Here is a 17815-nt window from a genome sequence, read left to right as displayed (position 1 = left end):
TGACAGGACAAATATTTCATGAAATACTGCGGTTTTTACTGTACTTGCACAAAGTCGGTTGAAACATGATGCTGGTGCTTTATTTAAAGGGACGTGAAGTAGGTATGGTTGCAGTACATATATAAGCTGAAGCCAGAAACAACTCAATGGATCATAATATTTCCCATCTGGACATTTTCAGGATTCTCCAGCAATATCAACTTCACAGCTTTAGGTTAATCTCATTGGATTCAAAAGAAAAAAGGAGAAAGAAATGAACGCTACCGTCAATGAAAGATTTTGTAAGAACTTGAAAGTTGTTACAAAGTGTTAGTGTTACAACTTTTCCTTAATCTCGGTACCGATAAATCTGCAGGTAATATAACAAACGCTCTGAGGATATAGCTTAAAGATGCATGTGATCCAGTAGGCCAACACAGCCGTAGCATGCCTTAAATATACTTAATATCAGTGCAGTATTAAACTAAGAACGGTTTACCTGATATCCCATCTCCCACACACAAATTGACGTACAACAACCGTTGCTACAGAATTACTCACTCACACCGAGCACAGATTTCATACTGTCACGACAAACATGGAGACAGCCGAGAGGTAACATGAGCTAACCTGAACGCTCAGGAGTTTGCGTCCTGCACAGAGGAAAAGGCTTTGATATCGAAACTGTTAATGTGTCGTTATGCTAAACCTTCTCCCAGCTGGTTAAAAACATTCTTAAGTACTGGAAATATATTGCTACACAGTGTTACTCTTTTGAGTTTATACATTTATATATATAGTACATCATTTATAAATGAACATTAAGCTCAGTTTGAGGATATAGCTATATTTGTGATCTGATGAATTACAGATGAGACGTGAGTTATTTACAGTGTCAGTGCCGTTTTTAAAGAATGAGAATTCAGTAATAAGTCTTATAAGAGATGAGGTTATAAGAGTAGATATTAAAACAGTGGTGGTGAGGAGTCCAGACTGTGTCTTCTGACAGTTTTACAGGAAATTACAGCAGCATGGAGCAGCGCATTGAGGTGCTCAGGTGGTGAACAGCTAATACAACGAAAGCTATCACTCATTTCACAGAAAAAGGAAAACAAAAAGGCTGCCAATATGCATCTATTTGTAAGATGTCGCTCTGTTACATCTGTTTGCATCAATTCACTTTGGATCCATCAGCAAAAATGAACAACAACTGATCAATAACACCAGTTCCCTTTTTTTTTTTTTTTTTTACGGATACAATATATAGGAATAAAACATGAACAGGATTCCCTCTTTTGTTCCCCACCTCTCGCACATATTAGCTCGCTGGTCATTTCCTGTTTGTGTCAGAAGTGTTGACAGGTCAGAGGTCGGGGAAGCGACTGGGATCTTCTTTGTATTCAGACGGGATGATGAAAGTAGAGTCTTCAAATTCGTCATAGCGGAATTCCTGAAAGGTGACAGTTGCTGTGATCGTGGGGAAGACGGGGATGTCTGCGAGGGGGGAAGAAGAAGGAAACGTTATAATGTGTTTTTCGACAAGCTCGCCCACTCACAGGAGAGCAGCGGTTTGTTTGCGCGCTTACCGAGCTTAACTGGAAAACCAGGTGGAAGTTTCATCTGAACGAACTCCCGGAGTTTGTTGAAGTGCTTGAACGGGGCGATGACCTCCAACACGTTTAATAACCTAGAAGAAGAGGAAAGTGAGTTTGATATAAACATGTATTTAAAAAAGTGTTTCCCATTGACCTTGACTCTAGAGAAACATCAGTTCTGTTCCTTTCATGGATTCATTTTATTTTAACAATAAGAGATCAATAACTTAAGAGACGCAGTTGAACAAGATTAAGAGTCTCCTGCCATGCTGGTAGCTCTTTGTCTTACGCACAGCGAGGCTTTGAGCTAAATGCTAGCTTCTGCATGCTAACAATGAAAAAGCTAACATTCTCTTGATACAGGGGTTAAACGTTTTCCCTCTTAGTTCGGTGCATTGCCAAGTCAATAATTCAGCTATCCCTCAGATGTATCTTGTGTCCCCCAGGTTGGAAACTCATGGTATATTCATTTCTATCCTGATAAGTCAGCTTTGACAGAGGTTTTCAATCACAACATGTATTAAATTACACTTCTCTTCATCTCAGCTGTAAACTATTCTCTAAAGAAATGGTTAGAAAGAAAACTATTGAGGCTCAGACTGAAAACTTGTGGCCTAAAGTCAGTCAAATGTATTATTTAAAGACTTTCAAAGTAATCCACTACGAAACAACATTTCTAATTTCTCTGCCATCATAGCAATGGTCTGTTTTGGTGATTAATGACATTGAACATTTTAAGAGAAGTGAGTACAACATATTTTTAACATTACAAAGCGCAGAATGCTTAGGCGTAGAAAACAAATCACATTAAAAAACCATTAGCTATTATGAAGGGTGGGGTTTTATTGCAAGCTCCATTAGGGTTTATTCAGTAGAGGAGATAAAGCAATTTACTACATTATGTCCCAGTAATATTTTACAGCACTGCCTGCAACCCATTAAAGAAAAACGCAAAACCACATCCTGTGTGAATCCTACTTCCTGATCTACTCAGTGTAACATCCTGCATCCTTTAGAAAATCCCCATTTTCTCACATGTTATTTGTTCTCTATCAACTTGGAACTCTTGCTTACATAATCAGGAGTTCTCAATATGAACTTAAACCATTTCCGCCTGCGAAAACTCAAAAGATAGATTTAAAATCGCTTGTATGTTTCCTCAAAAAACAATCAGTAAAATGAGCATGCAAGAAACTCTTTTCTTTTCAAAGCAATAAATGTTATGTATGTTTCCATCACCAGAGTAAAAGAAAAGTTGTGTAACTGGACGACCAAGAGCAGGCAAGATACAGTTTTAAATGCAGGCCATTTAAAAGAGACCTTCTTAAATTCGTATATATATATATATTCTGAGTGTATATTCGATCGAGCACAGCCAAAGCGATGGCCTTCTATATATAAATGAATAAAAAACCCAAAGCAATGACGTTTTGTTGTCACATGGTGGAGCAGTTGACCAGCTGATTCATCTCATCAGTAGCTCACAAACAAAGAGCTTTACCTGGCCCAATTATCCGATCTTAACTATTGCCTCTCTACGTTACGCCTTTCTAAAATCCCCAGGGCATCCCAAGTGTATTCACCCAGGATCAATCTGCGCAGAGAGCTTTGTAAATAGATCTGAGGAGGAAGGGATGTACTTACGACTCGATGCCTAGAGGGAAATCCTGGCTCATGGCTACAGTAGCTTTGAAGTTCTTCTTGCTCTCCTTACAAACAAGCTCTCTCCCAAGATGAGGTGGCCTGAAGGTGGGAGCAAACACACAAACGCATTGCTTTTATTTCATATTAATACTCACTGTTGTTCACTGACATGACCATGGGGGAGAATTTGGTGACTGAACGAAAAGCTAAATGCGTATTTGGCTAATATATTTCGGGCTTTACAGATATTGGCTCTCATCTACAAAAATATTTTCTTGTAAATTGGTGTAATTCGTATTATTTGTGATTTCACAAGTTTATTACCGTTGAGAAAAAAATCCCCCTTCCCGATGGCATTCCAATGAATAGAAAATATGAGACACTTACTTTCCCTGCTCAGCAGTGATGTACTCTTCCCAGGAAAGTGTGTTGGGGGCAGGAGCTGTGAGGGACTGCCGTCTCACAGGCTGGGGACAGGAGACAAAATACAAATCAGTCATCAGGGCACCATTACCTTTCACCATTGGTAGATGGTTCACATTCTTTGTCTCGCACCTCGAAATTCTGTTCGCTGAGGCTGCCTCCTTTACTCAAGCTCTCCATGATCGCTTTGTTCCTCAGGATGTCCTCCTCGCTAAGGTGTTCCCGCCGTTTCCGTGACTCGAGCACCAAACCGTTCACCGTGTAGAAGTCAGCCAGGAAGTTCCCAACCCTCTCCTGCACAGAAAATGAGCAGGTGTCGGTGTGTTATCCTGTGAATTACCCAACACTACGGCTGGCTTCTTAAAATGTGCCAAAGTGCAGCCTGAGGTTGTGACAGTGCTAACTATCAGGATCCAAAAGGTTTACATTCCCTTATCCTCTCCTCCCTGTAGCAAGACACGTTTCTGAAGACTGAAGATAGCAATAAGGTAACCACAGCTCTTTTAAGATTTCAAACATTTCAAATAATGAAAAAAGACTTTGCTGCGAAGTCTGTACAGAGGAAAATGATTGATATTTAACTAAACAGAGATAAACCTGAGGGCTGTGAGATGATCTACAGGAAACTAAATAACAAAAATATCCAGTTTTTTTTATCCCTTCACTAATATTTGATTGTTTCTTGTTAAAACCTGATGCTTTAACTGCTTCGGTACTTTAGGGAAAACCCAAACTGTGCTCATCTTATTATTATTAGCAAAATATGGTGAGGGTTTGCAAATACACAACAATCCTTTTTAGGTTTCTATGGAGTACAACTGTTGATCTAAAAAACCAGACCTTATTCACATGTTTGCGAGGATTGGCAGAAGATGACAATTTCAATACAGTTTAAGCTCAAACCATCCCTTTATGACCTGCCTACAGCCAGTGTTTCAATATGTAATCCCCATCTAATGTGCCTTTAGTTAATATATATTAAAACCACGCCATGGCTTTGTGAACTGTGCTTTAAAAAAAAGCATATCTTTTTTATGTTTTCATGGTTCTTTTATGTTTTTGCATGTGCTTTAGTAATGGTTGGTCCCATAAAGCTTACTGTTTTATCCTCTCTGAACAGCCAGCCGATCTGACTGCGAGAGAAAGTGATGGACTTTGTGGACAGGGTGGCAGAGTAGACGTCACTGCCCATCAGAATATCCACCTCCTCTTCAGTCTCCATCTCTGACTCCTTGTGGAAATAAAGAATGACAGTGAGGCGTTGCTGTTCATATCAAACAGCTGATGTTAGAAAGATGCCTGCTTGGACCGCTCACTCACCTCGTGGTGTATTCTTTGGTACACTTTTGCTTCATTGTCCAGAACCACAAAGGACTGGGAGGGTTCGGCCTCGCCGTTGAAGATGAAGCTGAGATCACCGCGCTGACACTTCATATCGGTGAAGTCTATGAGTGTGGTGTCAAGTCTAAATGAAGAGAGAGAGAGTGTGTGAAGATTGTTTCGTCCTACTTTTTAAATCTAAAAGAAGTCTTCGACCTGGATATCAACTATTCGCTGCTTTAAACACACAGTGAATGAGATTCTTTCCTACAGTTTTACCTGATGTTAAGGCCCTGCTTGTAGATCTTACAAGCATCAGATGGCAGCATCCGGGACAACAATGGCACTGAAATATAAAAGAGAGGGTAAATAAGAACTATTTTACTGAAAAACTAGGGAAAGGGAGTTATCTTTAACAACAGGCAACAGCTGCTTTTCAATTCAGCCACTTTTAAGAAAGCAGCAAAGTTATTTCAAGTCAAGGCCGTCTTATCAATGTTGGACAAAACGGTATCTGAACTTTTATTTGTGTGAAATATGAAATTCACCCCAGCTCTGAAAGTCCCAATGCAGCTCCAGATAAAAGTCACCGAGCTGCAGAAACAACAGAAGTATGTTACAGGTCATAAAAAGTACTACAGCACAGTTTGCATTTCAGCAGTTATTAAGCATACTCAAGGACAAGGCAAAAGTCATTATTGCAAAGCCTGCAACGATTTTGAAAAGCCAAGGGAGTAAAAAATTCAATGATTCGGAATGAAAGAAGTTGCAAACCTCCTTGAGAGCTTTCAGTAGTTTTGGCCTCTTATCCTCCACACTCTCCCTGGATTGCTGCTTTAATTTCCGCAGTATTGCTGTGACTGAGGAAACAGGGAGGAGAAAGGAAAATGGTAACAAATGTAAACCTGAAAGATGATGCCTCATACATTCACATGACCTCTGGATATAACTAAAAGTAAACTGTGCAGTGTTTCCCACAGATCTGAAATATACTTGGGGGGGGTGCATATGACCGGGCAAGGGGGGGGGGGGGGGTCGTGCTTTACCTTTTAAGTGTCCGCGTCAATACACGAGACACGACACACAATAGCAGAGCGAACAGGTACAGGAGGCGTAGAGCGAGGAGCTTATTGTCCACTAGTTAATCTATCGCGGATAGCGCCGTGCTCGCGGACGGAGTAAAAATCAAAACAAAAACCTAAATGGGTCGCAAAGTATACTTTGGCGGCCGTTAATATACGGCCCGCCCAAGTAAAGTCTATGTGGGAGAAACCCTGCTGTGTATTTTCGACAGCAGTATGACTGAAATCTTAATATTATTGCACCAAAGACACGCAGTAGCATGCAGTTTCCCATGCAGTAGCAGCACTGATTAGATGAGCTGATTCCATTAATGCAGCTTTTCTCTAAGGCACTGACCGGCAACAACCAATACCGCATGGACCACAACAAATCAACATTGCAGGGAAACAGTGGACATGACTGAGGAGAGAAGTGCTGATGAGGCGCTGGCTGCAGCTCGTCATTGCACGCACAGACCACCAGTGAGTGATCTGCTGACGCAATGTGCATATGTGTAAAAGCGAAAGGTGATGACTGATGACGGGACTGCAGTATTTTGTGGAAAGCTGTAACCTACACATTTCATTTCAAGCACACGTTATTCTCTATTTGTCCTTTTCCCTCAGAGAAACACAGTTTTGGTGCTGCATATTATTATTTAAGCAGAGATCTGAATAAAACACCTCACGCTATGCCTGTATTTGCATATTCGTGCTAATGTGTGTGACTTTACCCAGCCCCCTATCTGCCCCCCCTTCACCCTTGTGAGTGGTGTGACCTTCTCAAAGCGCTATTCCTGGTCCCAGTCCCAGACCAGCCTGCCACAGCAGGAACAGAGCGTTGCGACGCATACTAACAAGGTTCAGGGTCATTTCTCAAACTGCAGGGCCTCACAACCTTCATCACAGGCTGTGTAGGAAAGGTATGCAGATATTTCAGTTAGATCATGTAGGTGATATAAATGTAAAAAACAGAGATCAATGATTTGGTAGAAACTCCTTACATGAGAAACTTAGCCTGCCCTTTATCATTACCCTAATCTTTAATATGTAAACAACGATAATAGCACAACCAAAGAAAAAAGAAAAAGGAGTGAATTTGTCTCAAAGGCATTAGCTGGTGCCTTTCACGTGTCATTCGACTCTTTTCGCTGGATGTCAGATCTAAAAGCAGCACATCATTAGGCAGGGGAGGAGAGTGACCGGGCTGTAAGCTCAGGGCCGCCTCACACTAAGCCATGGTTCAGGCTGCATTCCAGCACATCTGGATGATGAGTGCTCAGAGAAAATCCCCACTTTTATCTTTTGAAATGGAACAACCTGATAGCTATCTTTAAACAATTAAATCACTCACAAAATCATCACACGTACGCTGTGAACTCAAACCCTATATAGCCCTGTTGGCTTTTTTCAAAGTACAAGAAGAAGAAAGCTGGAATTTGTCAAAGATGCTCACATTAGTAACACCATATGGAAGTAGTCAAACTAAGGATTTGTCTGTAAAAAAATGAAAAACAAAACATGTTGTCATTTTCTTCTAAGCCATCTTGAGACAACTGATTGCATCCCTCATGTTACAGCAGAATCTCTGTACGGAGTTATCTGAGATACTTCCTGAACAGAGCAGGACCACAGGGCTGACATTTGTCAAAACTGCTACAATGTAAGCATTCAAACAGAAAGCAGTTCCAGATGTCAGAATGACTGACTATTCTTCAAATTGAGAATGAAACACACACCATGAAGCCTTGGTAACTCTATGGAACCGTCACACAGGCAGCACTGAGCCCACTGTTATAAGTATATGATTGCAGGTATGAAATTGAAACCACAAACACATCCAAATATGCAAACCCCAGGACAGCAGACTGCGAATCAGAGCAGTGTTGACATAAACTTACTCATTTGCCTGTCACCGTAGCTGATGGCTTCTGCTAGAGGGCTCCATCCCTGGGCGTTTTTTATCTTTACAGGAGCGTTATGGGCCAGGAGGAGGAGGGCACATTCTAAAAGAAAACACAAAACATTATTTAGACAAATGATTATATTATTTAAAGGATTATATCTATACTGATCAATTATATGTCACCAATGTGTATTTCTGTGCAGCCATGGAAATATAAAAGGTAAATGTTAATATTATAACTAAATAATATACTGATCTTTTTATAATGGCAAATGTAGGACTCATTATGGATTTCAGATTATTCATCCAGGTCAGCATCAACAGTTTTTTTCCAGCAACTACTACTTCTGTAGAAGTGAGATTCATCCTCTGTTCCAGTTCTCTTTTCCCATTTTTACCTGCTTCTGTCTTTGATTATGCAGATCTTTCTAAGGTCAGAGGGTGCTGCTAATTGTGCAGATTGGAAGGGACTTATTTGTGATTTAGGGCTGTATAAATATAACTGACAAGATTATTGTGCACTGCATAGCAAAGTATACATTTTCCATCATCAGTATTGTGTTTTCCTTACGATGACTACTATATTAAACTAACAGCATGGTATCTTAACACTGCAAAAGACAGATAAGACATGAAGAATGCAGAAGGGGAAAGGAGGTTACCCATAAAAACAAAGAAAAACTGAAGTGCTTTTAAATGGGGACTCCTATGAGGATGTCAAATCCCCTTTAATAAAGATAATAATAACTATGCCACATTATTATGCCATGGAGCACAGTGGATTATCATCTAAGAAGCTTTATTTTGCTCATTTCTGTTAATCCTCAGTGTGACAATAGCCTTGTAGGATTAAACATCTAGTTCAATACATTACATTGTTCTATCACTATTACCTTTGTGGCCCATCATCACAGCCAGGTGAAGAGGTGTGTTTCCTGAAAGAGAAACACGTAAGATGATCTCACGAGTACATATAAATAAAACATCATTGTGTAATGCATTTGAACTAAAAAGTCAAAAAGCCAATCAGATAATAGATTACCATGTACATCTTTCTGAGAGATGCTATGGGTCCTGATGAGAGAGGAGAGCCGCCGCACATCACCTTTGAACACGCACTCATGAACGGGGAAGTCCAAGTCGTCACTGCTCAGGATTATTGGGTTCTTGTTGTTATCATTGACAATGTTGCCAATTGTTGATGGGTTGCCATTAATGTTGTTTTCATTGAGCTGCTGTTGCTGCTGCAGTGCCGAGGTTTTCACTGATTTCTGAAAAGCCTTGTTGGATTTTAAATGGTTACTGGTACCATTAGGGATAGTCCCGGTTGAGGTCTCATCGTACGTGTCCAATATCTCCTCATTTTTATTGGGTTTGTTGTGATCCTTTCGCATGGTGCGTATCTTCTCACCTGTCATGATGACTACCGCGCGTTAACCGCCTAACAAATTAACGTTACTGGGCTTAATCTGTTGAGAATGTGGCATCAATCTAAATCAAATATTTCAAACTAGCTTGTAAACACATCCAGCAAGCAGTGAGGTTATTTAAGTAGATGGCTGGTCGCTCCCTGTTATTCAAATACTGTTACACCTGCTGCTCCACAGCCAGCGTTAGCTCCCAGCAAATGTTCGCTAGCTAGCCCACAATAAAAAATAAATATGGTGGGTGCGGCGACGAAAACACAAAATAATGTCTAACATAACACAACACACACGCACTAAATCGACATACAGCTAAGGATTAAAATAAGTACGAAACGACTACGACTACATCATTGTCTCTACCCCTCCGTGGATATAGGTTATAAAATGGTATCGATTCAGGTCGCTTTGCGGCGAAATCCAAGCGGACTGGATGGTACAATAAACCAGCTGAGCTAACATCCGAGCTAGCTTACTGCGAGTGGGAAATCTCGCGAGATGTTTCTAAAACGCACAGCTTGAACGCGAGTTCATGCCATTGATGTCATCTTAACGAGACGCATTTTTACTTCACTGCAAAAGCAAGAAGCTAGCTAGCGAACTAACAAGCTACGTTGTTTTGAAGAATGGCTTCTTCAAAAAAGGGGAAGAAAGTGGTAAATCAGGAGGAACTGCGACGTCTGATGAGGGTAAAACAGAGGCAAACAACCGACAAGAAGCGCATCGAGTCTCCTTTTGCTAAATACAACAGTCTCGGGCACCTCAGTTGTTTACTGTGCAATGTGCAGGTAAAGTCCGAGCTACTGTGGCCTGCACATGTTCTTGGAAAACCTCACAAAGAGAAAGTTGCCGATCTTAAGTCAGGGAAAAGTCAACCAGCGACACCACAGATACAACCGGTGAAGAGAAAAGCACCGGACAACGATGACGACAGCGGGAAAAAAGCGAAACCCTCGTCCTCTGGGCTGCCTGATGATGTCTTCAAGAAACCCAACGCACCTGTTTCTACGCAAAAATCTGCAGGTCTGAGTCTGTTGGCTGGAGTTTATGATGAAGATGATGAGGAGGAAGAAAATGCTGGAGAGGCAGGAACTTCAACCCCCGCTCCCCAAAAGGCCGAACCTGCAGGACTACCCGATGATTTCTTTGACAGCTCCATCCCATCCACACCTGCCGTATCCCACTCAGGATCCATCCTCAAAGCAGACGGACAGGAGAAAAGTGCAGAAAAGAAGGACAATTCAGCCGAAGCACTGCCAGAGGGCTTCTTCGATGATCCTGTGAGAGACGCTAAAGTGCGCAATGTTGACGCACCTAAAGATCAAATGGACAAGGAGTGGGACGAGTTTCAAAAGGAGATCCGACAGGTGAACACAAAATCTGAAGCCATTGTGGCGGAGGACGACGAGGAGGGTCGCCTGGAAAGGCAGATTGATGAAATTGATGAACAGATTGAGTGTTACAGGAGGGTTGAATTACTTAGAGATAAGCGAGATGTGGTGAAGAGTAAGTATCTGCCCGTGAAGGATGAAAGTATGGAGGTTGATGGCAGCGACGAAGAAGAAGAGGATGAAGAGGAGCTGCTGGGGCTTTTGTCCCGGGACTGGAGGGCTAAAGGTGCACTGGCCTAAGTGTCTAATGATAATAACAGTGAGAAAAAAAAGCCATGTGTGTGTCTGTTCAAGTCTGTCAGTAATCCAACAAGTGTAAATATGTTTGACAAGAGTGTCGCATCCTTTTTGTATATTTCAAACGAAATAAATGTGACGCAGTGATGTGAAACGTTTGTGTAAAACATTGTTTTGTATTAAAGTTCTGTCAGTTCATCACTAAAAGGAACCAAATGGAAATCAAACCTTTAACTTTGTGTTTATTCATTGGTGCTCACACAAAAACACATTCATCAAATATCCCAATTTACAGCAGCAGCATGGACCCAAAATATACAGTATGTCATTATGGTCAAAGCTTTTACATTGTCCTGCAAAAACAAGTCGGCTATGTTAAGTTTATAAATAATTTGTTCATGTTACATTATAAGCAACATGCAAAGCACAACAGAACTATTTAAAAAATATACAATGTTGAGATTAAGACTGTAAAGAAAACTACTAACCCCTTCACAAAATAATTTGAGAGAATACATTTAAACCATTTTTACAGAGTACAACACTGTTTAAGTATGACCAATTTGTAATCTAAATACACCATTATGAGGCCCATAAAAATGAAGTAGCGATGGTCAGTGCTTTAACTACCTGTAAAATATAGTGAGCTAAGTGTGCTTTCTGTCTACTGCAAATTTTAATAAGCGATATCTATGTCATTTTGTTATTGCTACATATGCCTCATGAGTAACTATTTCAAAACCCTTTATGAAAGTGTTCATAGCCCTTCAAAACTTGTTAAACTGAATGCTGCCAAAATCAACAATTGTACAGATAGACTAAACACAATTAAAGGTAATTACTTACTGAAAATAAATGAGGAAAAACCACAACGCAGAAACGGTTGTTAGCTTAGGAAAGAGCGTAGATAATTACATACTCTTATTCTCAACTGTGTGTTTCAGTTAAGTTAGGATCATCTGTCTAAAAACAAAAGCAGTTTCTAGTATTAATTTGTAAACATTCCTAAGATTCTATTTCAGATTCTATAATTAAGGTTCAGGTGAGTTTTACCAGGTGTTAGTTTTGATGGGTGGGGAAGTGAGCAGACCATTACAGCCTCCAAAAAGCTTAATACACCATTGAGATGGAACAGACTGACGATAAAATAAAAACAGAAAACAGCTGAAGGAAAACCGGAAGTCTGGAAATTGAGGGTGGAAAACAGGATTCAAAATAATTCTAAACACTTCCAACTTTTCTATTTCATGTAATCCAAGAAATGTTCTAAAATAGAAGCTGAATATACTGTATACAGGTCCTTATTTTAGAAATCTCAGTGTATGTTTCATGAATTAGATTGTGATGAGACAAAACGGGGGTGGAGTGAGAATGGGGCATGCCTGCACCACTGTTCCACATTCAGTATGATAAATATACAGTTCACAAAAGTGCAGCAATTACAGAAAAGGGTCAGGAACTTCAAACCACCCGACCCTGCTGGGTATTCAATACTGTTCACTACTGTCAGTGATAATGTGCTCACAAACCTACTGCAGCTCTAAGCTCCATCAGGGAGTACCTCTTGTCTCCGTCATTGTCAAAACACTCCATGGTCCGAGCATTGGGAGTTGATGTTCGAAATATTTTCCTCAGGCTGCGGTAGGTCAATCCAAGCGGATTACGCACGATGCCTGCCTGCTGGTAGATGTCCTCCAAGTCTGTGAAAAGAATAATATAATATAATAATCAAAAAGAGGGCTCTGCACTCTTGAAACGGCACTTTGCAAAACTGAAAATAGTCATAGTACAATTTTGGAGCCTTACTTGCAGAGAGATACATATCATATCATGTCTGTCTGTCTGTTCAATAAGACAGAAAATGAGGAGAAAACTATCTAGATCTGAAAGTACAATGTCGGGAAATGCATACTATTATGTATTAATCCAATAAAGCAGTTATAGGCAATCAATTATTGGCCAAGCAGTACACACAGTACAGCAAGATGCAGTAAGCACATTTAAAGTTGTATTGTGATATGCCAATAAACTCAAGAGTAGAAAAAGACAAACAATTGCAGCACACTGAATAGAAGTCAACACAATTTCAGTTTACACTTAAAGTGTTGTGATGTTTGTTGCTAGAATAAATCAATGAACATTTGAAGAGCCAGAACTGTTCTTTGATTTGGTTATAGCTCCTTTGTTTGTCTGCACAAACTGCAAGTAAAGTTTTAATGGGGTGTGCAGAGCATTTCTTAAATTGGAGCAGTAACTTCACAAAGTCTTGTCGTCACAGTGAGGTTGCCAGGCAACTAGAAGAGACTTCATATATCATAGCCTTATGTTTACTGGATGACATGGGACTCATTTCGATCCCAGCAAGAAAGCAAATATGTGTATTTACCAAACTTTTTATTTAATAAAAGCTTAGCTATAAAATTGGAGTGGTAGTTTGTACCTTTCAGAGAACCGATACCAGACAGGAGCACCCTCTTTGGGCATGTTGTCTCAGCATTTCTCTTAGCGCGGTGGGGAGTTAGAAAGCGTGGGCGTCTGCTTGTATGAGGCTCTGTCAGTGGGGTAGACACCTCTGTGAAAATAAGGGAGGAAAACATATTAAAAGCTAACAAGGGGCAAAGCAAAGTCGCTGTAATAAAGTGATTTATCCTACAGTGTACCTTGCACATCCCCAGGTGTTGCTTTGGTTGTAGAAGCTTCTTGAATGACTTCTGTTGCTGGACTTTCACTGGTGATTGCTGCTGCGTCATTCACATTTGACTGTATAGCAGATGGAAGAAATGTGAAGTGCAGTGAGTTCTCTTTTACATTTGAAGGCAGTGAGCAACACCCATCATTTTAAATGCAGAAATAAACATAGAAGCTTTATGTTACTCACGCTTTGCTTTGACCCGTTCTCTAACGACAGCACTCTCTGCTGAAGCTCTGCGACCATAGAGAGGAGGATGTGGATCTGCCCATCAGTCTGTGTGTGACGCAGCTCCTCGGTCTTGTTTGCCTCACCCACTGCTTTTCTCAGGTCTGCTATTTCCTATGACAAGAAATATACACGTTAAGCCACCTGCAGTTTCGTAAAAGCTGACATTTCTATGTCTTTATGTGCATTTTAGATATTAATGCAACTGGAGCTCATTCAGCTAGCAATTCATCACTGACTACATCGTTGAACATAATGTACAATTTCAGGATTATTATTATTTGCTGATCCTCTTTACGGTTCCTATTTTCCTTATGAAAAATAAAGTAGCGAAAACATTCTGCCGTTGTCTCAGATATTTGACCTAGTTTGCCACAGCAAACCAAAGCATCTAAGATCCCAAAATAGATTGGCACTTGTTTCATGAATAATGAATGGAAACCCTACGTGAGAATCCAAGAAATGACAGGACATTCTAAGCCTGACTTCTCTGTCAATGTAAGGCTGACAAAAGTAAGCTTGCGTGAGTAAACAAATAAACATTACATGTTCATTTGGCAGTGGCAAAGTTAACCGCAAATTCCATTTGGGAAAAGTGCCACAGTTGAGCAGATCAGCTGACATTTCATCAAAAGAAACATTCTGGCCATATGCCTCAAAATTGAGTGAGATGAATATGCACAAAAGAAACATTTCTCAGCTGGAACTGAGAAGTAGTACATTAGAGACTGGCTCACAAACACTGCTCTCCATACGTTTGTGCATTAATAATAAATGAGAACAGCAGTCGAGAGCTATATTTGCAGTGAGGGCATAGATGCAATGAAAAAAGGCAGACTGTCAAACAAAATGAGTGAAATGTAACTTTGAATTCGACTCATGAAAAATACATGTGCTTTGCTCATGTGAAAAACACTTGAGCTTTCAGCCCTATTTACTATTTACAAAAGGAGCACAGCTTCAGAATCCTCTGTGATGTCTATCACAAACACACTGCAAAGAGATTTTAGTGTTTGTGTGAGACTTTTCAGTATGTAACATTAAGACAAGAAAAAATATGAGATTTAAAATAAGGCAAAAGATTAAAAAAACAAGTCTACATAATAATCTGCAATTCTCCAAGTTTAAATAAGGACCTATTCGAAATGTCACTCGCATGTATTTACCATTGTCTTCTTCAACTCTTCATCTTTCTTCTGCTGCTCAAAAGTAGTCTGCATTGTCTTCACATCGTGCTGTACACTTGTTAGTGTGCTGCCAATTGTAGCAACACTCTGGAAAATAAGAAACACACATCCATGTCAATTATGAAAATCAGTACAACAAATAGATTATCAGTTAATAAAGATTCTCAACCAGATTTCATCTTTCCATTTTTCTTTGCTTCTACCTTCTGAAGCTCTTCAACTGTAGTAGGAAGGCTGATTAGGTCAGCAGCTGATTTCAAGTTGACCTTTAAATGGTTAACAGCAGAGTCCAGCAAACTGATCTGCAGGGGTACAATTACAACAAATGTTAAAGTTACAGATAGAGTTACCAATCTATTCAACACTTTCAAAGAAAACTAAGACTTGACAGAGTTACTGAGGTAGGACAAATGCAGCAAGTGTTGATGTTATCACCTTGTTGGCTTTAAAACCTGTGAGCGACAAAGAAACCAACCTTTCTGTTTATTTCTGTTAGGTTGGACCAGAGCTTGCCCAACCCCTTGTCTCCGTTTTCTATGTCGTCAAGCTTTCTCTCCTTGTTTTTCAGGTCCTCATTTAGTTTTGGTATTTCACTTGATGAAACTTTCTGGCTGGACTCCACTGTTACAAAGACATTAAAATATGTTAAGAGGAGTGTTAAAGACAAAGGAATATTTAACTGGCATACAACAGGTTTTTAGTGTTCAAAGGGCAGTGAGCTTTTTATGACTCATCACAAGGTAACTGTGTCTTACTGCTATGCAGCTTTTCTTTCAGCGAGTCTAAATCTTCTTTCAGAGCAATCTGCATCCATATGAGTCCAGCACAGGCCATAACGCAGGCAGCTAGTATGATGAACAGAAACAAGGGGTAGCACACATTGCAGCACTGCGTGTAGCTTCTTCTGCAAATAGAAGACACATGGTAATGTTAGACAATACAACTGCAAAGCCTCTTTCATTATTAATGAAGGAGATATTTTAAGAAGGCTGCATTCTGTGTCATGGGAATTATGAAGATTACTGGTAAATACCGTCGCTTTAAAACACGAGTTGCTACATTCTATATCATATTTCATGCTGAATGTAGTATTGATTGTTTCTAATTTTGATGATATCAAACTGTCGGGGGAGAAAACTTGATAACTTCTCAGTGTGCAAGATGGGTCATACTTTGCTTTAGCACAGACGAAGAGCAGTGGATTGATCGGGCCATATTCAAATTGTTCCATCAACCTCTGTTCAGTGACTGTAATATAGGTCATGTGCACCAGGGCAGAGCAAATGTACTTATTCTCTGTTAAAGGATTCTATGGTGTGTAATCTATGGTATGTAATCTGTTGGCAACTTTAAGACCTATATAACGATAAAAACAATTAAAACATTTTTATTCAAAACACATACATTACAAAAATGAAGTCCACATAGTTGATGGAAAGTAATGTTAGCTATGCATGAGGCCGATTGTTCCATTGTTATATTTACATGTTTTACTTAGACTTTTCATTTTACTTGCACATTTGTCTTGTATCATAATCTTGCATATTCTTTTTCTATGTTGCATATTTGGAGGAGGCTGGGAGTTAAGATGTCATTGCCATAACTACACCGCAGCTACTTTGCATATGACAACAAAGCCTTTGAATCTTCTTTTTACATTACCACAACAAAAACCTTATTAAAGCAAACACTCACTTCCCAAAATTAGCTCCACTGCTCAGGTTGTTGAACTCATCGTCGTCTGAGCTAGAGTCGGACTCAGAGTCCGGCGGTTCGGTTCGGAGAAGTCGGTGACCAGTCCCCTTCTTGGTCTTCTTTCTCTTGCTGTCCCCTAGCCCGATCAAGGCATTCAGTTCCTTCCTCTTCTTCATCTTCTTCTGAGGCGTCAGCGAACCCACCGAGCCCGATTTAAACCCAACTAAGTCCAACGTTTTGTCCAGCTTGATGGATGTTGTCGTTTATGTAGCAGCTGAGCTAACTCAAAGTCCTTTTGCTAGCTTGAATTTAAACCACGATACGTTGCCAACGGATAAACACATCTGATGTTTCCGGTTGGTTGCCTTCTTGATTAACAACTAAAATACAAAAATATTCAACAGTTGAACGGTATTATGCACCCATAAACCTTCTTCAAACCAACTTTGTCCGCTAGCTGCCGGGTTGTCACAGACGTTAGCTAAGTCGGCTAGCATCTGACACCTTGCTAACGGTAGCTAACAGGAGCTATCGGTACCGTGGAATTACATCGTCTAAGCGACGTTTTAAGATACGTGCCTCAACGCCTCTTATCTTGGACACACAATAAAAAATCTGTCAGTTGATTAATAAAACCTGTCTATTGTAAAATCTAAATATCCTACACTGTATTTCCAGTGATCCGTCCTGCTGCCTGTATTATTTTGGCAGGGCGTCCAAGTAACCTCTCAGCTGATTGGCGTAGCAAAAAGCTACAACTTCCGGGTATCAGTTCTGACAGGGAGCCACACAGAGCACAACACCGGCTGCATTGATGCTGCACACAGTCAAGAACCATGCAGGTAAGTCGAACTAGCAAGAATCAAAAAAATTGCTTCGATATTTATATGAGTAACGTGTTATGAAGCAGTTAAATACAACAAAAGTGACTTCTGGCGTGGACAGTTAAAATGACTACCAATTAAAACAATGCGTTAAAATTCTAGATATATTGATAAGTGGTATCAAGCTAAATAACAAAGAGCATGTTGCCCAA

At 40.1% G+C, this 17815-nt stretch overlaps 3 protein-coding genes across 3 annotated transcripts; 1 reads left to right on the top strand and 2 right to left on the bottom strand.

Annotated features, from left to right (window-relative positions):
• Positions 1-14: 14 nt before the first annotated feature.
• On the bottom strand, positions 15-10325 carry LOC134865655 (ankyrin repeat domain-containing protein 13C-like). The gene is made up of 13 exons (XM_063885315.1): positions 8971-10325; positions 8822-8863; positions 7924-8028; positions 5736-5821; positions 5510-5555; positions 5241-5307; positions 4962-5106; positions 4741-4872; positions 3774-3935; positions 3606-3685; positions 3219-3317; positions 1566-1666; positions 15-1473 (listed from the first exon to the last, which is right to left on the bottom strand). Exons 1-13 carry the CDS (start codon positions 9344-9346, stop codon positions 1343-1345), a joined length of 1572 nt encoding a protein of 523 aa, XP_063741385.1. The 5' UTR covers positions 9347-10325; the 3' UTR covers positions 15-1342.
• znf830 (zinc finger protein 830) lies at positions 9874-11214 on the top strand. Its single transcript, XM_063885318.1, has one exon. The coding sequence runs from the start codon at positions 9979-9981 to the stop codon at positions 10981-10983; it is 1005 nt and encodes a 334-aa protein (XP_063741388.1). The 5' UTR covers positions 9874-9978; the 3' UTR covers positions 10984-11214.
• efcab14 (EF-hand calcium binding domain 14) lies at positions 11206-17532 on the bottom strand. Its single transcript, XM_063885317.1, has 9 exons — positions 16780-17532; positions 15840-15988; positions 15560-15705; positions 15288-15386; positions 15064-15171; positions 13859-14011; positions 13641-13740; positions 13421-13552; positions 11206-12680 (listed from the first exon to the last, which is right to left on the bottom strand). Exons 1-9 carry the CDS (start codon positions 16953-16955, stop codon positions 12502-12504), a joined length of 1242 nt encoding a protein of 413 aa, XP_063741387.1. The 5' UTR covers positions 16956-17532; the 3' UTR covers positions 11206-12501.
• Positions 17533-17815: the final 283 nt, after the last annotated feature.

Source organism: Eleginops maclovinus, chromosome 6 (genome assembly GCF_036324505.1).
Source record: "Eleginops maclovinus isolate JMC-PN-2008 ecotype Puerto Natales chromosome 6, JC_Emac_rtc_rv5, whole genome shotgun sequence".
In the NCBI taxonomy this organism is placed as follows: domain Eukaryota; kingdom Metazoa; phylum Chordata; class Actinopteri; order Perciformes; family Eleginopidae; genus Eleginops; species Eleginops maclovinus.
The sequence above is the reverse complement of the archived record's forward strand: the minus strand, read 5'-3'. Positions and strand labels throughout refer to the sequence as shown.